The sequence below is a fragment of the Trichophyton rubrum genome (genome assembly GCF_000151425.1).
Source record: "Trichophyton rubrum CBS 118892 genomic scaffold supercont2.10, whole genome shotgun sequence".
Taxonomy (NCBI): Eukaryota; Fungi; Ascomycota; class Eurotiomycetes; order Onygenales; family Arthrodermataceae; genus Trichophyton; species Trichophyton rubrum.
In genome coordinates, this window is record NW_003456419.1 from 724,638 (window position 1) to 740,456 (window position 15,819).

General features: G+C 49.0%; 5 protein-coding genes across 15 annotated transcripts; 2 read left to right on the forward strand and 3 right to left on the reverse strand.

The window, feature by feature from the left end:
• Window positions 1-3,074: 3,074 nt before the first annotated feature.
• TERG_07637 (uncharacterized protein) lies at window positions 3,075-5,648 on the forward strand (the record flags this gene model as incomplete). The annotated part of the gene is made up of 3 exons (XM_003231974.1): window positions 3,075-3,796; window positions 3,859-5,007; window positions 5,129-5,648. 3 exons carry the CDS (start codon window positions 3,075-3,077, stop codon window positions 5,646-5,648), a joined length of 2,391 nt encoding a protein of 796 aa, XP_003232022.1.
• Window positions 5,649-6,438: 790 nt separating this feature from the next.
• TERG_07638 (uncharacterized protein) lies at window positions 6,439-7,792 on the reverse strand (the record flags this gene model as incomplete). Of its 2 annotated transcripts, XM_003231975.1 has the most annotated exons (3): window positions 6,439-7,185; window positions 7,251-7,529; window positions 7,634-7,792. In XM_003231975.1, the coding sequence occupies 3 exons, from the start codon at window positions 7,790-7,792 to the stop codon at window positions 6,439-6,441; spliced, it is 1,185 nt and encodes a 394-aa protein (XP_003232023.1). The 2 variants fall into 2 exon arrangements, with proteins under 2 accessions (XP_003232023.1, XP_047607294.1); XM_047750423.1 differs by lacking the exon at window positions 7,634-7,792 and having other exon boundaries at window positions 7,251-7,553.
• A 593-nt stretch (window positions 7,793-8,385) lies between these two features.
• On the forward strand, window positions 8,386-11,350 carry TERG_07639 (uncharacterized protein). 3 transcript variants are annotated; one of them, XM_003231976.2, is made up of 4 exons: window positions 8,386-8,964; window positions 9,023-9,627; window positions 9,690-10,265; window positions 10,331-11,350. In XM_003231976.2, exons 1-4 carry the CDS (start codon window positions 8,588-8,590, stop codon window positions 10,582-10,584), a joined length of 1,812 nt encoding a protein of 603 aa, XP_003232024.1. In that variant the 5' UTR covers window positions 8,386-8,587; the 3' UTR covers window positions 10,585-11,350. The 3 variants fall into 3 exon arrangements, with proteins under 3 accessions (XP_003232024.1, XP_047607296.1, XP_047607295.1); XM_047750425.1 differs by having other exon boundaries at window positions 8,386-9,627; XM_047750424.1 differs by having other exon boundaries at window positions 9,690-11,350.
• Window position 11,351: 1 nt separating this feature from the next.
• Window positions 11,352-13,687, reverse strand: TERG_07640 (uncharacterized protein). 8 transcript variants are annotated; one of them, XM_003231977.2, is made up of 5 exons: window positions 13,243-13,687; window positions 12,540-13,168; window positions 12,431-12,478; window positions 12,153-12,368; window positions 11,352-12,084 (listed from the first exon to the last, which is right to left on the reverse strand). In XM_003231977.2, the coding sequence occupies exons 1-5, from the start codon at window positions 13,413-13,415 to the stop codon at window positions 11,936-11,938; spliced, it is 1,215 nt and encodes a 404-aa protein (XP_003232025.1). In that variant the 5' UTR covers window positions 13,416-13,687; the 3' UTR covers window positions 11,352-11,935. The 8 variants fall into 8 exon arrangements, with proteins under 8 accessions (XP_003232025.1, XP_047607297.1, XP_047607300.1 ...); XM_047750426.1 differs by having other exon boundaries at window positions 11,352-12,368; XM_047750429.1 differs by having other exon boundaries at window positions 12,153-12,478.
• Window positions 13,688-14,409: 722 nt separating this feature from the next.
• TERG_07641 (uncharacterized protein) lies at window positions 14,410-15,764 on the reverse strand (the record flags this gene model as incomplete). Its single annotated transcript, XM_003231978.1, has 3 exons — window positions 14,410-14,680; window positions 14,754-15,585; window positions 15,704-15,764. 3 exons carry the CDS (start codon window positions 15,762-15,764, stop codon window positions 14,410-14,412), a joined length of 1,164 nt encoding a protein of 387 aa, XP_003232026.1.
• Window positions 15,765-15,819: the final 55 nt, after the last annotated feature.

A 15,819-nucleotide genomic window follows, 5' to 3' on the forward strand; every position in this document is an offset into this window, starting at 1 on the left:
GTGGACTTGTATTTATGCAGTTGGTCGCATGGGAGGGCATGGCAAATGATTTTCAACCAGACTATCCGCCTATCTACCGTCCGCAGGTCCCTGCCAGGCAAATCGTACCGGCCCTTTGGTTTTGGTTGGTATGCCTGATAACTACATGGGACGGCTTGTGGCCCTGGCACGATTCCATTTTGCTTTCCTACGAATACCAGCACAGCCAGCCATGACGAAACACACATCCTTGGATGAAGAGTGAGATGAGGGTCAAAGAGGGGAGAGACAGCATTCTCGAATTCAGCCCTATATGATTAAACGTATCACACGATCGTAACTAGGTTTCTGGCTGCCCTCCTCGCTCTGCAGAGACGGGTTGTGTATGGTGTGAGACGGGCCAGCTCATCTAGCGAATCCTGTTATATTCTGAGGACATGCGGGGAGGGAAGGAAGAAGAAGGATAGACAAGGGAGCCGGGAATCAGGGCCAGGACAACGAGCAGAAGGACGAAAAACTTCCCCTTCGCGAAGGGAAGTATACACGTACAATCTTGTCTGTAACCAGGTAACTGAATTTATCTGCTAACAGTGCATTAGTTTGATCCTGAAAGCCCCGCCAAGTAGGATCGTTCCACTGCAGGCAAGGGAAGAAGAGAACGCCAGGGTACTGGACCGATCTTCTTAGCAAGCAAGCTTCAGTGCGTTACTTGCGATGTGAATTGCTGTCACTGGCGGCGGTAGTGGTGGGGAGAAGATCCCTGGAAGACTGCGCCTCAATGCACTTCTGCCTCCCGGCGGGAAACTCCATACTCCATGCGCAGAGATACAGCTCACAGCTAGTCGACGAAACTGCATATAAAATACAGGGCCCTCGGTCTACAGCTCACGCCTTACTCGTAAGGGAAAGGCTTGCGTCTGCAAAGATTGGACAGTGTCATGGGCTATTCTTGATACATCTATACATCATTATTACACTGTGATAGCTGTACCCCGTACAGGTTATACAGATCGTGTATGGAATCATGTCCAACCCAGGTCTCCGCTGTTACGCCTTTCTTCAGCTGCGAGGTTGAGAGAGGGAGCAAGAGGTGGGGTACGTCGTCTTCTCGCCCAGCGTCGGCTACCCAGCTCGGCCCACACACTGCTGGGTGGTGTACGGGAGGCAATGCGGTGCTGCACTGCTGTGCTGTGCTGTTTGTCGCTGTTTCTGCGCCTTGGTGCGGTGGAACGAACGGGCAAGAAAGATAAATTACTTACTAGAATGTCAAGAAAAGCTCCGCTAGGGCCTGATCGAGACCTTGTCCTGCATTTTCTAGAAAAGAAAAAAAAAGGCAGTGGATAACTACTTGATATACGTATATTCTCTGCTTTTCTTTTTCTCTCTTTTTTTTTTTTTTTTTTACACTTCCGTGGGCGTGATGTGGCTCTCTGTTACGGCAGCTGCAGGAGCAAGTCCGCGGAGGGTCGGTCTCTCTGTCTAGCAACGGGGAGGAAGATGATAGACAGTTGAGAAGATAACTAGCTAGCAAGAAGCTGCAGCGCTTGGTGATGCTAACGTGGAAAGTCGCAGACTTAATGGCGGCCCGCTACAGGGAAGAACCCATTAACTGGGGTACATCAACGTCGCCTGCAGCTGCCCACCAAGCATAGAGCGTACCCTGCCAGTCCGTCAGCTTTGCTCATCTTCTTCCTTGATTGACGCTATTATCGTTCCCCCTTACTGCTGCTTCGGCTTCTGCCTTCTTCCTTGTGGGATTGCCGGAATTTTTGCCCTTTTTTCCTTACATAAAAGTCACGTGAACCAATAACTAGTTTAACAATAGAGTTAGCCGAACTATTTTACTTGTGGGTGTTTTTGGCATAGGTAGTAAGTAGTCCGTGCTATTATTATGTGATATAGATAGTTGGTCTGCTTTGAAAGCCCTGAAAATGGTTCCATGGAACGGGGGATGAGATTGAATTTGGACTGCTAGCAACGTTGGTCAAGGAGCAAAGTTACCGTTGACGGTTGGAAAGTCTGAAATACATATATATAAACTCAATCAACGGATCGTGCCTCCGTCTCCTTGCAAGAAACACATGTAGGCACTGTGGCAAGCTTTTGTCGAGTGGCCACCCGGTGTCTCACTGCAGCACGGCAAATCGAGCTCGTCATTCGGAGCGAGTCTATCATTTACCCAAGCAGAGAAGAAGTTGAGAGAGCTAAAGAGCCTTGGTACGGAGTTATATGCCGGTGTATAAGAAAAGAGCAAATGGAGACAAAGAATACTGACTAATCTTTTATTAATAAGCTATAGCTTACACGTAACATACTGGTATTACCATACAGCAAGCCGAGACAGACGTATCATCTTTACAATACCATGATACACCGCCTTTTTTCTGCCTCCCCTTCTCGGTATTTTATTTCCGTGCCTTCCCTTTTTGCTATTTTCTATTTTTATCTTTAAGCTACTTTTTTACCTTCTTTCAACGACATTGCTCTTCCTCCTCTAAATTTTTTCACCTCTGCACATCTATATATATTGTCTGCGTTGCGGCCTCGCGGGCGGAGGACAATATAATTAGTTATGCACATGTAGAAGTATCGTAATTTCAGCCCTACGATTAGCGTTTTGGCCGTCTTTCTTTTCTTTTTCCAAGGGATCCATCAAAAGTTCCTTTTCGCCCATATTTCTCCTCCTTCAACTCTCGCCCTTTGGCTTGGGACTTGCGCTCGAGCTGGCCGTCTTGCTGTCTCCTCCTGCTCCTCCTCCACCTCCACCTCCTCCATATACCTATATACAGGGACAAATAGACGGACAGACAGGCTCTTTTACTCAACCGCTGCCTGGTCCGCATCGCTCTCTCGTTGCACCGTGGTAGATATAGAGCTCGTATCTGACTTGCCACCGCCGCCACCATTCGGCCTTCGACATTCTCTTCTCTCACATGGCCACCGGCTAATAAGCATAGGCGTCCTTAACAGCTAAACTTCAGCGTACCTGAGATATCCCCGTTTTTTTCGCCTTTCTCTTTTATCTCAACTGTCTGGGCTGACCTTTGGATGCGCGTCAGTCAAGACGTCGTTGGCCGTACGCATGGGTTGAAAGAATGGACATGCGCTTGACCTCTACGCCTTCGATACTCATCTCCGATTCTGCTGCAGAACAGATTCCTGCTCGCCACCGCTACAGCAGCACCAGAAACAGTCCCAGCTCTGGTTCGTGCATCAGCTCCAGCACCGGGGGACAGCAGGCCCAGCCCTCTTACTCAGACTCTACGCCTCCCTCACCCTCCTATGGACCAATGGCCATCCCCAGGTCGCAAGAAACAATCGCCCCGCCGCCTCTCCCACCGCCACGGTTTATAGAAGAACTTGCCAACGGACACGACTCAGGCTGGAGATGGGGGAATACCTTTCATCCAGGCGGACCAGGAGTATCAGGCGCAGCAGCTGGACCAGCAGGTACGGAAATGGACTCTAGAGATACCTCTACCAGTCGAGATACTGCTGCAGGCACCATGCTGCCACCAATCAATCCTGGCTCAAGCCTCTTTGGAGGAGGCCACGCTAGACCACCATTGCGCAGACGGGACGAAGCCTTTCGCCTGGATGCGGATGAACAAAGAGTTGTCGATGCCAGGCGACCTGGATCAGCTTCTATGTCAGAGCAGGAGACTGCTCTAGGTCCACGATCGGCACCTTTGATAGGTTCATATGGTGATGGGAATGCCTTTTCCCCTACGAGCCCTCTGACACGGCCAAGCAGGTCCCTTTCCCAGACTGGATCGCTCTCTCACACACTCGATACCAGGATTTTGCCTAGCACAAGGTGATTCATGATATGTTCTTACAACGAAGCCATGCATAAATAAACTAACAGCTCAGGGATAGACAAAAACCGCTATCAGAGAAGAGTGTTGAGCATTCCATCAACGCTTACGACCGGAATCTCTTGTCAAAAATTGGTGGTCCAACGTCTCCGCCGAGGAACGCAGTACTAGGCCTTACCACAACACCGAGAGACCCTACCAGAGTGCAGACGAGCTTTTCTGCTCTCACACTCACGGACGAGACTCTTAGCCCACAGGATATGCGATGGGGCAGCGGCCCTCCCTCGGCAGGCATATCCCCAGGCACCGGAGGGAGCGGATTCTTGGATTACATTGCATTCAGAAACCAACGTGAGGGGAGCAGCAGCGGCCCGTCGCCCATGGAGGTGGACCAGTTCAGCCAGGCACGAGAAAAATATGCCGGGGGGATTAGCAGCGGCCCAGTTAGATATGGTGAGGTTGCGCATAGCTTGCCTTTACATTCTGGAAGAAGGAGCCATGACCGGTCTTTCTTTCCTGACCTAGACACCGAAATGTCGATGGATGAGGCACATTCGAGCAGCATGCATTCAAAAACCACTCGTCAACGAAGCCTAGGTGAACGGATGCCATCTTATGCCGAAGGTATATCTCCTCTATCAAACCATGGAATGAAGCGAAGGGCCTCTTCTCCGCCACAAGTGGCCCGAAACGAGGATGCAGCGCTTAGCACAAGCAGTAGTGATAGGCGTATGTCAGGGTTTCCTTTTAACAATGGAATCTGCACATCGCCAGGTGGAGCTCGATACCAGTCTAACCATGGCTCGATATCGTCCATTTCATCGGCAAGCATGCGAACCGGATCATACGCCTCCTCAACTGGCCTTTCAGTCGGGGCTAGTAGCATGTCTTCTTACGATCGGCCGTCTCCAGGTGGAATTTCGCCTACTGATGTGGATCACTATGATAGGGGAGGCTTTATGAGCAGTCCTGCCCAAAAGCAGTCTACATCTGCGCCAATATTGAGTATGCCTCGACCAGCACAGTACCCTGAACCATCGCCTACATCAGCTGTCGATATGAAGAAGAACTCGGTTTCGGCCGGCTCAGGCCGAAAAGGATCTCACACATGTCCAAACTCATCGAAAAACCCCCAGCGTGTCGGCCGGTCATATATATGTGACTGCTGTCATACAAAGCCAAAGAAGCTAGATAGTCTTGAGGAACTCAGGTACGAACTTTCTTTGTTTCTTTTTTCTAACGCCCAAGATTCCGAGGAGATATTTGCTTTTTTTCCCCCGTTTCTTCGATATAGATTTCAAGGCTAATACTGCATGCATTTCCCCTTGTAGAGCCCATGAGATGGAAAAGCAATATAATTGCAACTACTGTCACAAGCGCTTCAAGAACAAAAATGAAGCAGAGCGGCACCGCGCCTCTCTTCACATCCGTCACCATTCCTGGTCCTGTGGATCCCTCGCAGGCTATGAATCGGCCTTTCATCCTTCATCTTCATCTTCCAACGGTCAGGCTTCTGGCTCTACGACTTCAACTCATGACACATGTGGTTTCTGCGGCATGGAGTTCCCCAACCTACCAGCCCCGCAGTGGGATGTTCGAATCGAACATCTAACATCTGTTCATAAGTTTGGAGAATGCAATCAGTCCAAAAAGTTCTGGCGAGCCGACCATCTTAGACAGCACTTGAAGCATATTCACGCTGGCTCGAGCGGAAAATGGACCAATATCCTAGAGAACGCGTGTATGAGGGAAGAGCCGATAGCAGACCCTGGTCTACCTAGCATAGGCGAGACTCCTGACGGCAAGATGGAAACAGATATGATGGGCCATGACGGGGACGGCGAGTCATGACAATGGCCAACAAACCACGGAAGAATAATGGAATGAAATGATGAAAGATGCAATTGTGACATTTGCTTTATTACTTCCTGTTTTTATCCCTCTCTTCATTGTTACTTTTCTTACGGAATATTCGGCTTTCCGATTTTCTTACTTTCTTACATTTTTTTGACTTACAAAACGGGGGGGTATTCTTGGTGCACTTTTTCTGCTACCTTGGTTTTTGCTGCATTCTCTTGTTTCATTGAGTTCGAGAATCGGGTCTCTTAACCAGCGTTTCCCCCTGCCTGACACAGAAGAATTAACGGGATGCAAAGGACAGGCTGGTTTGGCGTCTTCTTTTCTGTTGTGTCTTTGGGTTCGCTCCCTTTCCCCCCTTCCCCTGTTTTTGGATCCCCTTTTCGCCTTTCTTTGGCTCACCAGGTTTTTTTATCACATTTACTTGTCTACATTACACTTGACGCATGATGACAGCTAGTGCAGGAGAGATACTACACAGCTTTACAGCTTTTTATGTGGTCTACCTGCAACTCGACGGCCGAAAATAGAGTTATAAAGAATCAACTACAGAAGACAAAAAGACCGAAGACAAAAACGGTTACATACAGATAGTTACCAATCCATCTATGATGCGATGCATGCTTTTGACTGATATTTCTCTTTCATTAATTGTGCGATATTGGTATACGGTGTGATTACGAGTTGGGAAAACAAAAAAAAGGACCATCTCTAACAGGATCGAATATCTAAGCGTATGAAGAAAAGCCAATATCCAATAGTTTCAAAGTACTAAAGGCCAAAATCAGTTCTGAATCTCGTTTTCGGTCCATCCACTGTCAACTTTGGAAGCTTTCTTATCACCACCAACAATCCTGCCCCCCTCGGCACGTTTAACACGACACCACATGCCAACATCCTTGTCCAGGATAAACATCCAGATCACCCAGACCCAGCTACGATGACAGGGAAGAGTTTCATAATACTCCTTTGCAATCTCGTGTAGTTTGGGAAGTCGTGACCATGGAACAGCTGGGAAGTCATGGTGCTCGTTATGAAGACCGACGTTATATGTCAGGATATTCAAGGTACCATAATAGGAGTATGTTTCGGGCGGTGGGATAGAAGGATCAACGGGTTTGATACTCATGGACTGCTGTTCCTTTTGTTGTCTGAGGGCGAGCAGAGATTCAGTTCCCCCGGTCTTGATGCGAGAGAAGAAATAATGTTCAGCAATGAAGTGGCCAGCACATGGGTGCAATGAGCCGGCCAGGAAAGAGCTTAGGATAAGGTAGTAGAACGGTTGGAGGGAGTTGGTGAATCTACATAGCGCAATATCAAATAAGATTTGCACAATGATGTTGATGAGATGGATATAGGTGAACTTGGGGGTATAGATGAACATGGGCCTGATGGCGTAGAAGAGGATTTGACAGGTGCAGAAAAACGTTTTGCCAAGTAAGGAATCAAGAAAGAATGCTTCGAGGGCCGTTGGAAGGTCAGCGTCCAGACCGGCCACACCAAGGGACTTGTGGTGGGTCAGATGATATGGCTATGGCAGTGTTAGCATTGCGCTCCCGTTGGTAATCATATATGGGCATAGCGGAGTGTACTGACTCGAAATGAAGCAGAGTATGGTATTCCAATGGGCAAATTGGCCACAATGGCCAGAAGTCGGTTAGCCAGAGGCAATTTGAAGGCGAGGTTGTGTGAGATTTCGTGTATGGCGAGGAACAGATTTTGGTTTGCAGTAGCACCCACGACGTACGCAGTAACAAAGAACTGCCATGACAGCATGGAGGTATTGCGTAGGAAGTATGCACATGCGATCTGGAGCGAGACAACGGCGAAGACGAGGTATTTGGTGAGAGGTTCGTGGCCGCAGAGCTTCAGCACCTGTTTGCATTTGTCCAAGTCCATCGGTCAGCGCGCAGCCCTCACAACGCAACAGCATTTCGAAATCAGCCCATTTGATGAGCAGCGGAACGGGACTAACATACCTCTGGATGGGCTTTGATGATAGCCTGGCGCCGTGTTCTATGTGGTTCTTCGGTGTATGTCCAGAAGAAATGGTCTTCGATTGAGCTGTCAGGAGGAGGAGCAGCGCCAGGCTGCACCCTCGACGCCGTGCGCCCAGCAGCAGTTTCAGTAACAGCCATCGTAAGGTGTGTCTTCTAGGCTGTAGGGTGCTTCTGTGGTCGGTATATCGATTAGACGATGATTTCCTGGCCCATGGTGGAAGAACTGCAGCGATGGTGTAAGAAGAGAGAGAGAGAGAGAGAGAGAGAGATGGACGACCGCGCTGCAGAAGACACTCACTGCTTTTTGCAGGCGCAGCAGGCAGATCAGGGCTGATATTACAAGAGACAAGGTCAAGACGACGGATTATCTTTCCCAGGACATGCCAGGGTACTTCTTCTTTTACGTTATATGATATTTACTCTCTTCTGCTTCACTACTTCACTACATCTTCTTTCGAAGCTAAAGGCAGTCTACCTTTTATCTGGCATCCGGCGCAGGACTGGCTCAGGGGTCGAGATCCCGCCACATCCAGGAACAAGCAGCTGGCCACCCTCCCATTCACAGGCAAATAGACGCTGTCGCCGTCCAGCAGCCCATGTGCCCATCTACTCCGGCTTCGTCTAACGGCGCCCCCATGCAAGAGACGCATCGTACGTTCCCTGGCTCTGCCGTCGTATGATTTTCAGCGGTCCTTTTGTTAGCTAACAATTTCAAATAACCGCGCGAAGAGGCAAAACTCTTATCGATAAGGAGGGAAGGAAAAAAGTCAAAAGCTACCGAGACCGAAAAACTTCAAAGGACGATGACCTCGTCGCATCAGGCCTCGTCTTCCAGACATCCAATTCGACGCCGCGCTGAGCCGCAATGGGAGATGGTCAATTTAGGACCTGGTGTACAGATAGACAGTCTGCGGCTCTGTGATCTGGCCTACCATGCCTGCCCGGATCGCGACTCGATTCTTGACTCCGAAGCCGACCCTCGGAAGGTTCCCGCCATCGGTCATACAAGCCTGGTCATGCCAGCAATGCGTTCGGTGGGATAATAACAGAAGTGCTGGGGGTCTGATTCTGGATAATACACGGCTATACCATGGCATGAGTCCGCGATATGGACAGAAAACCGGTGGCGCGCAGGAGGAAGCTTCCAGGGTGAACGGGAGGAAGCGATCGAGAAAGGGGTTCGTACTGGCAGCTGCCACTGGCACGCTTGGAGGAACCTTGCTCTTCTTCTACGATGATGTCAAGCATGCATACCGAGCAGCAGAACGGACGGGAAGAGTTGTTGCAGCCTTGCTAGTTTGCATCAACGAGTTGAGTCATAAACCAACAGTTTATTAAGGGGTACATGTTGCTAACCGTCCAAAATAGCTACCGGGTGACACTGAATAAAGAGACGAGAACGGAGGAAGAAAGGACTACACTGTTAAACGCCTGTCATCAGAGATGCGCCGATCGGACGCTAAAGGTCCTCGAAAAGAACGGCTCGATATTCATCAAGCTAGGCCAGCATCTAAGTAGCTTGGGCTACTTACTACCGCTAGAATGGACCACAACTTTCATTCCTCTGCAGGACCAATGCCCTGTCTCCTCCTTTGAGTCAGTTCAGGAAATGTTCCTTAGGGACACAGGCCACACGATAGACGAAATCTTCTCCAGTTTTGATCCAATGCCCATTGGAGCCGCGTCTTTGGCGCAGGTACATGTAGCTGTTCTGCGAGAAACAGGCCAGAAAGTTGCTGTCAAGGTGCAGCATCCTACCCTCCAAGAGTGGGCTCCCTTGGACCTGAGCCTTACACGCTTCACTTTCTCGTCACTGAAGCGAGTGTTTCCTGAATATGATCTCGAATGGCTGGCCAGGGAGATGGATTTCTCATTACCCCAGGAACTGGATTTCCAAATGGAGGCTGAGAACGCAAGAGTGGCTCGTGAATATTTCAGCAAAAGGACCAATGCACCACTCATTATCCCGAAAGGTAAGAGGCCTTCTGAATTGTGTTCCAAAGTGTCATGTCTGCTGACATTGTTTTGATCGTAGTTATTTGGGCAAAGAAACGCCTTCTAGTAATGGAGTTCATATCAGGCCATCGGCCTGATGATCTAGAGTTTCTTGACTCCAATAACATTGACCGTGATGAGGTATCAGCTTCACTAGCTCACATATTCAACGAAATGATCTTTGGTGACGGCGCGCCTTTGCACTGTGATCCTCATGGAGGAAACATTGCAATATGCAAAAACAACACACGGAAGCGTGGACCTAATTTCGATATCGTCCTATATGACCACGGCCTATACCGAACCATTCCCAAGGAAATGCGTATCAACTACGCCAAACTCTGGCTTGCTGTGATCAACGCAGATGAAAAGGAGATGCGAAAGTACGCTTATGAAGTTGCCGGTGTAACGGACGAAGAGTTCCCTCTGTTTGCAAGCGCTATTACCGGGAGAGATTATACGGTCCTTGCACAGAACCAAGTTGCATCCTCTCGATCATCGGAGGAGAAAGAATCCATCACCACGGCTTTGGGAGACGGCATGTTACAGGAATTAGTCAGTCTGCTAGGCAAAGTTCCCCGAATCATGCTTTTGATCCTAAAAACAAACGACCTTAGTAAGTCCAGTTTGAACTATCTACACATACATGTTTTTGACGGAACTAACGGGTAATCCTTCTAGCTCGCAATCTTGACGAGAATCTACATACTCGCCACGGGCCCGTACGAACGTTTCTCATCCTAGCCAAATATGCTACTTGCGCTGTCTTCTCGCAAGAAATGGAACTCATTTCCCAGCAAGGAAGCATATTCTGGCCACCAAACTTCCTCCGCTTCCTGCAGGCATGGGTTAGTTATATTCGCGTTGAGATAAAGCTGGAGATCTACGAACATTGGCTATCGTTACGTAACCGACTCGGTTTAACGAATCACTGATTGATTCGAGTTGCGAATGGCTAGGATCTACACCTTTTCTTTCTTTCAAGACACGTCACTTTTGATCTACTTGTCATAGATGGTGCCATGTATACGGCACTACACGTACATATATACCTGGCGTTTAGATGCTTGCCTTTTTGCACGATTGAGCCGGAGAATAGAGGTTGTATATTATTACATTTTCTTCTGTCCTGTTGATATTCAGTAATTGGCCTTGCTAGGCGTGGTACCCCATGTATCATCCATTTCGTGAGCCTAGGTAGGTATTATTGATATATTGACAGAAGCTGCTTCCGCTATCTATCCCCTATGACCTTGATCATCTACATCGAGAAAGACTAGAAGAAGAGAAAAACACCTGGGATGCATTGAAGTAGGTAAATCTCACACCACGACCTAACTCCCGCCCTACATACCCCCCTACTTCAACCAACTAACCACTACTTCAACACACACATTCATCATCAAAAAAAGGATGAGAGAAAAGGGAACAAAAAAAGAAAAGAAAAGAAGTAATCTGTCAACAGACAGGAAAGCAAAAGCCGAAGAGAAGAGGTGCGTGACCCCCCGTTTTTCAAAGTGGATATTAGAGATATAAGGCGGAGGAGAGGAAGAGGAGAAGGAAACGCCTAGCCCAAAAAGTTAAGTAGTGAAGCTGAAACTGGAACAATCAAACGGACAATCAGTCAAGGGAAGAAAGGAAGAAAGGAATACTAACAATCAGACGGGTGATTAAGAGTGGTTGGTAGAGAAATGAATATTGAAAAAAAAAAAAAAAAAAACAAAAAGAAACGGGGGGTTGGTTTCCTGCACGGGAACGGGATATAGTTGGTTGGTTGAACCTCAGACAAATGTACGGGCAAAGCAATACGGCCGCAGGACCCGGACGCAGTGTTGACATTGAAGTTGGTAGGTCCGAGTATCTGGTACGCTTAGCTTAGACAGCATGTTTCTTTCGGTCCAAGAGAAAAGAGACCTGAACGGGAAGAGAAAACGAGATGAAATAGAAGATAATACAGAGCGAAAAGAAAGGAAATCAAAGCAACCAAACATGAGCAAAGACATAGCGAAATCATTGACCGAAGGTATGGTAAGGCAGGGTAAGTGGACAGGTGTTAGTCTATAGATAAGAAGTGGGAAGTGGAAGAGCGGTTCTTTGCGTGAGCTGGCCGCTTAGAAGGGGTGTACGTATGCGATTAAAACGTGGCTTTTGGTATTTGTCGCAGTATGCAAGTGAAGAATTGTCATGGGAGTAGGAGCCACGTTGTGGCACCGGGGATGTCATTAATGTGTTGAGAGGAAATAGTGCGTGGCGGAGGATGAGAGGGAGGGGAGTTTTTGTTTTGGATTAGACGTTCCCAGGCTTTTCTTCAGTATCGTGATGCCAGACGACGTAGTTCGGTAGACCGACGACTTGGTATCCAGCCCGCTTGGCCATCTTAGCGAACCCTTCGGTTTCAGCTTGGTTCTCAAAGGCGTATGAGGGGAAGTTGATGCCTGCGATGGTGGCGTTAGACAAATATTTGCATTAAGTTAAGTTAGAGAGATGGGTGTAGAGAACGAACCTGCCCGGTGAACATCAGCTTTGACGACGATGTTGACACCGCCAATTCCATCCAATTCGAGTTCCTCGTCCTTGTTTTTCCTCCAGTCACCTTCTCTAGCCATGTGGCGGCGTCCGGTGTCGAATTCTCGGTATCCTTCGACGATGATGGTATCTTTGTCCAAGGTCGCAGCTAGCTTTCGGGCCTTGTCTGATTCTACCCAGGAGTTGTAGTCAACTAGTGAAGAGTAATTAGCATTGAAGAGGGCCAACGTTGAGGAGTACGGGTAGACGACTTACATCTTCCTTCGATATCATGGCCGTCGACATATCGATGAAACCATACATCTATAACATGGTTAGTAAACACGTATCCACCACAGCCAAAATAGGGAGGAGTAAAACGTACTTGGAACAAGGATATCCTTGTTATGCGCGACAAAGTCCTCAATGATCTTGGGCGGACTATCGGCAATATCGACATCTCTCCAGTAGACCCAAGAATGCTCGGGCTTCAATGCCGTGGCCAGCAAGAAATTCCTCGCTTTACCCATCATCTTCCGTCTGGGAGCCTGGGCTTCGTATCCATGCTTCGCATTGACATCCATATCCAAAGTGGCGCCGAAGTCCTTCTCTACAACCATCGCACTGCGGAATGGAATGTTGTCTGGCATCGACTGCACGCGGTTCAGGTTCGCAGCCAGATCAGCTAGCGTCTCGTCATTGCTATCACTGACCAAGAAGGCTATATCGATCAGATGGTGTGGATAGGTGAGCATAGAGAGCAAGTCAAAGTATTTATCCAGGTGTCTAGCGGCATTGCGTAGCGGCGTGAGAATCAGGACACGTTCTTCCATTGCGGCCGCTTTTGGGGTAGCTTTGACGAGGTTCAGGTTGATGTTTTGGATGGAGGTGTTGTTTACTTCGTATGGTTCGTGGTGGTTGAAGATGACGGGGGTTTGGAGATGGGAGTGCCAGTCTACCATTTCGTTGGCGGACATGTGGTTTGGAGGTTTTGATGGGCCGAAGCAGTAATATCTATCGGTGTTGCTGTCAGAACGGACACACACACATATATATATATAGAAGCGGGTAAGGGATATAGGATGAACCTCTGCATCTCCGCCGTGGACCGACTAACGCCGCCCCAGAGCAGTACAACCAGCCCCGCAGCGGCAATGGAGATGATAAACCGGAGTTTTGAAATAAGCATGAGCACCGCCTTCCATGGTGGCAGGTGGGCCTTTGCCGATTTCCATGTCACGCCGCCCTTGGGGAGAAGCATCTTGGAGGCGTCTGTATGTAAGAAGAGCCTTTTATTCACCGGTCTCGTCTACGTTTTTGACTTGGTTCTGGCTGCGTGTACCTCTAGTGGGACTTCGGTTGGTCGTACTCGAGCTCCCTTCTGGAGACGGAGGCGGCGAATTAGTCTATGCGTCCGGCAGTAGAACAAACGAGTGAAGTGACGATGGGCCCCGAGACGATGTCAGCGCGCCTCCACGTCGACCGATATAGTGAATTCCTCTTGAGCGCCTTGTCTTTTCCGTTGTGTTATTATTTTATCTTCCCTTTTTTTTTTTTTTTTCCTTTCTCCGGGTCGTGGAAGAAGAGTTGATATCTGCCGGGTTCTAGACGTGTCAGCCAGATCGATGTCTTAGAAAACGGATGGTATCTCGAAACGGCTAACCTCGAGCCGCCCAAACAGCGGAGGGCGGATGACGAGTATCAGAGGATGGACGCAGAGGAGGAGGAGAGAAGCACAATGGACGCCGTGGACGAGGAGGAAGACGAGAGAGAGAAGCGAGGGCGAGGGTGATACTGCATAGGGGCGACATTTTCTTCTGGACGAGCGAGATGAAAGGAAAGCGACTTGCGTAAGGGGTCACGTGGCCTCGTATTAGATAAGCAGTATGCTTGTATCGGAGACGGACGAAAAAGGGGGAGGAACTATAAAGTGCAGACAGAGACTACTGAGACGAAGACTCTTACGTACGTATACTGAGACTAGAGACAGCGGACCAAGGAACAAGAGGTAAGAGTAAGAAATGCTGAATTACTACCGTTCGACTTCGACTAATAAACCATTAAAGCGGACATAAGGGGGGGAAGAGATACAATTTAATTGAATGCCACAAGAGGTAAAAAAAGGAGGGTAGAAACAGTATCGTTAGAAAGGAAGACGAACGGTACAAGAGGGAGCGGACAAAAGGGGGACAACGCCATCATGTACTTTGGTATTTGGTGGGGGGGATAAGTGTTTGTGTGGAACATGCTTTAGTTTACAAGAAGAATTGGAGAGCACCGACGAAAGCGATGAGGAGAGCGGCAGCAGGAGCCTTGGCGAAAGCAACAGCAGCACCCTTGTGGCCCTCATCGTCACCACCAGTGTGGTCGTCACCGGTCTTGGGCTTCTCTTGTCTCTCGCGACAGGTGAGCTTGCCGCGGATGACATCGGAGTCCTTGAGTTTCTGCCATGGCTCGCAGCCGAAAGACTCGGTACTCTGGAGGTTGGCATCGCCACGGACTTCCTTGAGAGCAGGCAATTTGACCCTATATTATGTGTTAGCAACGGGCAGATTGAAGAAACAGAGGGAAAAAAAAAAAAAAAAAAAGAGAAACATACGTCTTGAACTTTCCGGTAATGTCGAGGGCACCAGTGATGAGCTTGAGGGAGGGAAAACCTTCAATGTCCTCGAGGGCAGAGTTGTTGGCGAGCTGCAAGCCACCCTTGACGGTCTCGAGTTTTGGCATGGAGATGTTCATGACCGCGGAGTTACTAGTGAAGACAAGGTCACCGGTGAGAGTGAGGTTGGGAGCACTGATGTTCATGAAGAAGTTGGAGTAGAAGCCGAGGAGACCATCCATCTTGTGAAGGGAGGGCAACGAGGCATCACTGACGTTGCGGAATGTCATGTTGTGAGCACCCGCGAGGTTGGGGAATTTGACGGAAAGATGCTTGTGGTTGGCAGCGAAGTTCAGGTAGCCAGTAATGTTGGTCATTTTGTTGACGTTGATTTCCATCAAGTGAGGATTGTTGGTGACCATAAAGTCGGTGACAGTCTCAAGGTCGAGACCTTGGAGGGAGGTGAGATCGGTGTTGGTGATGAGGATAGAGGTAGCCTGGGAAACAGTACGGGTGAATCCGAGGGCCTGGAGCTTTGGCAGAGCTTCCAACTTGAGGGTCTTGACCTTGGTCAAAGAACCCATATCAAGGGATCTCAGGGCCGTGCAGGTGCTGAGGCTGAGGGAGTCACCAACGCTGTTCAGGGTGGGAGCAGAAAGCTCAGTGATGCTAGAGTTCTTGGCCATGAGAGAGCCGGTAATCTGCTTGACACCATTGAGCACGATGGAAGACTTGACAACCTCGCTGATGGTGATGTCTCCTTCCCACTTATCGCAGCTGCTCAGTGTAGAGACATCCTGCTGGTTCTCAATGGTGAGGTCTCCCGAGCAGTCTGTTGTTTAATCAGATATCGGGTCAGCCATCTAATCCACCCAATCGTCTCCCCATCATCATCATCATCATCATCACATTCGGTGTATCAAGGGTGCCAACGCGTCGTTTGCACTCACCTTTGGCAAAAGCCAGACCGGCAACGGCCAGGGCCGAGACGAGGTACTTGGTGATGGCCATCTCGTGGGTTTGTCAGGACGTGAGCTGGACGCGGTCGAGTCAGCAATCTTGACCT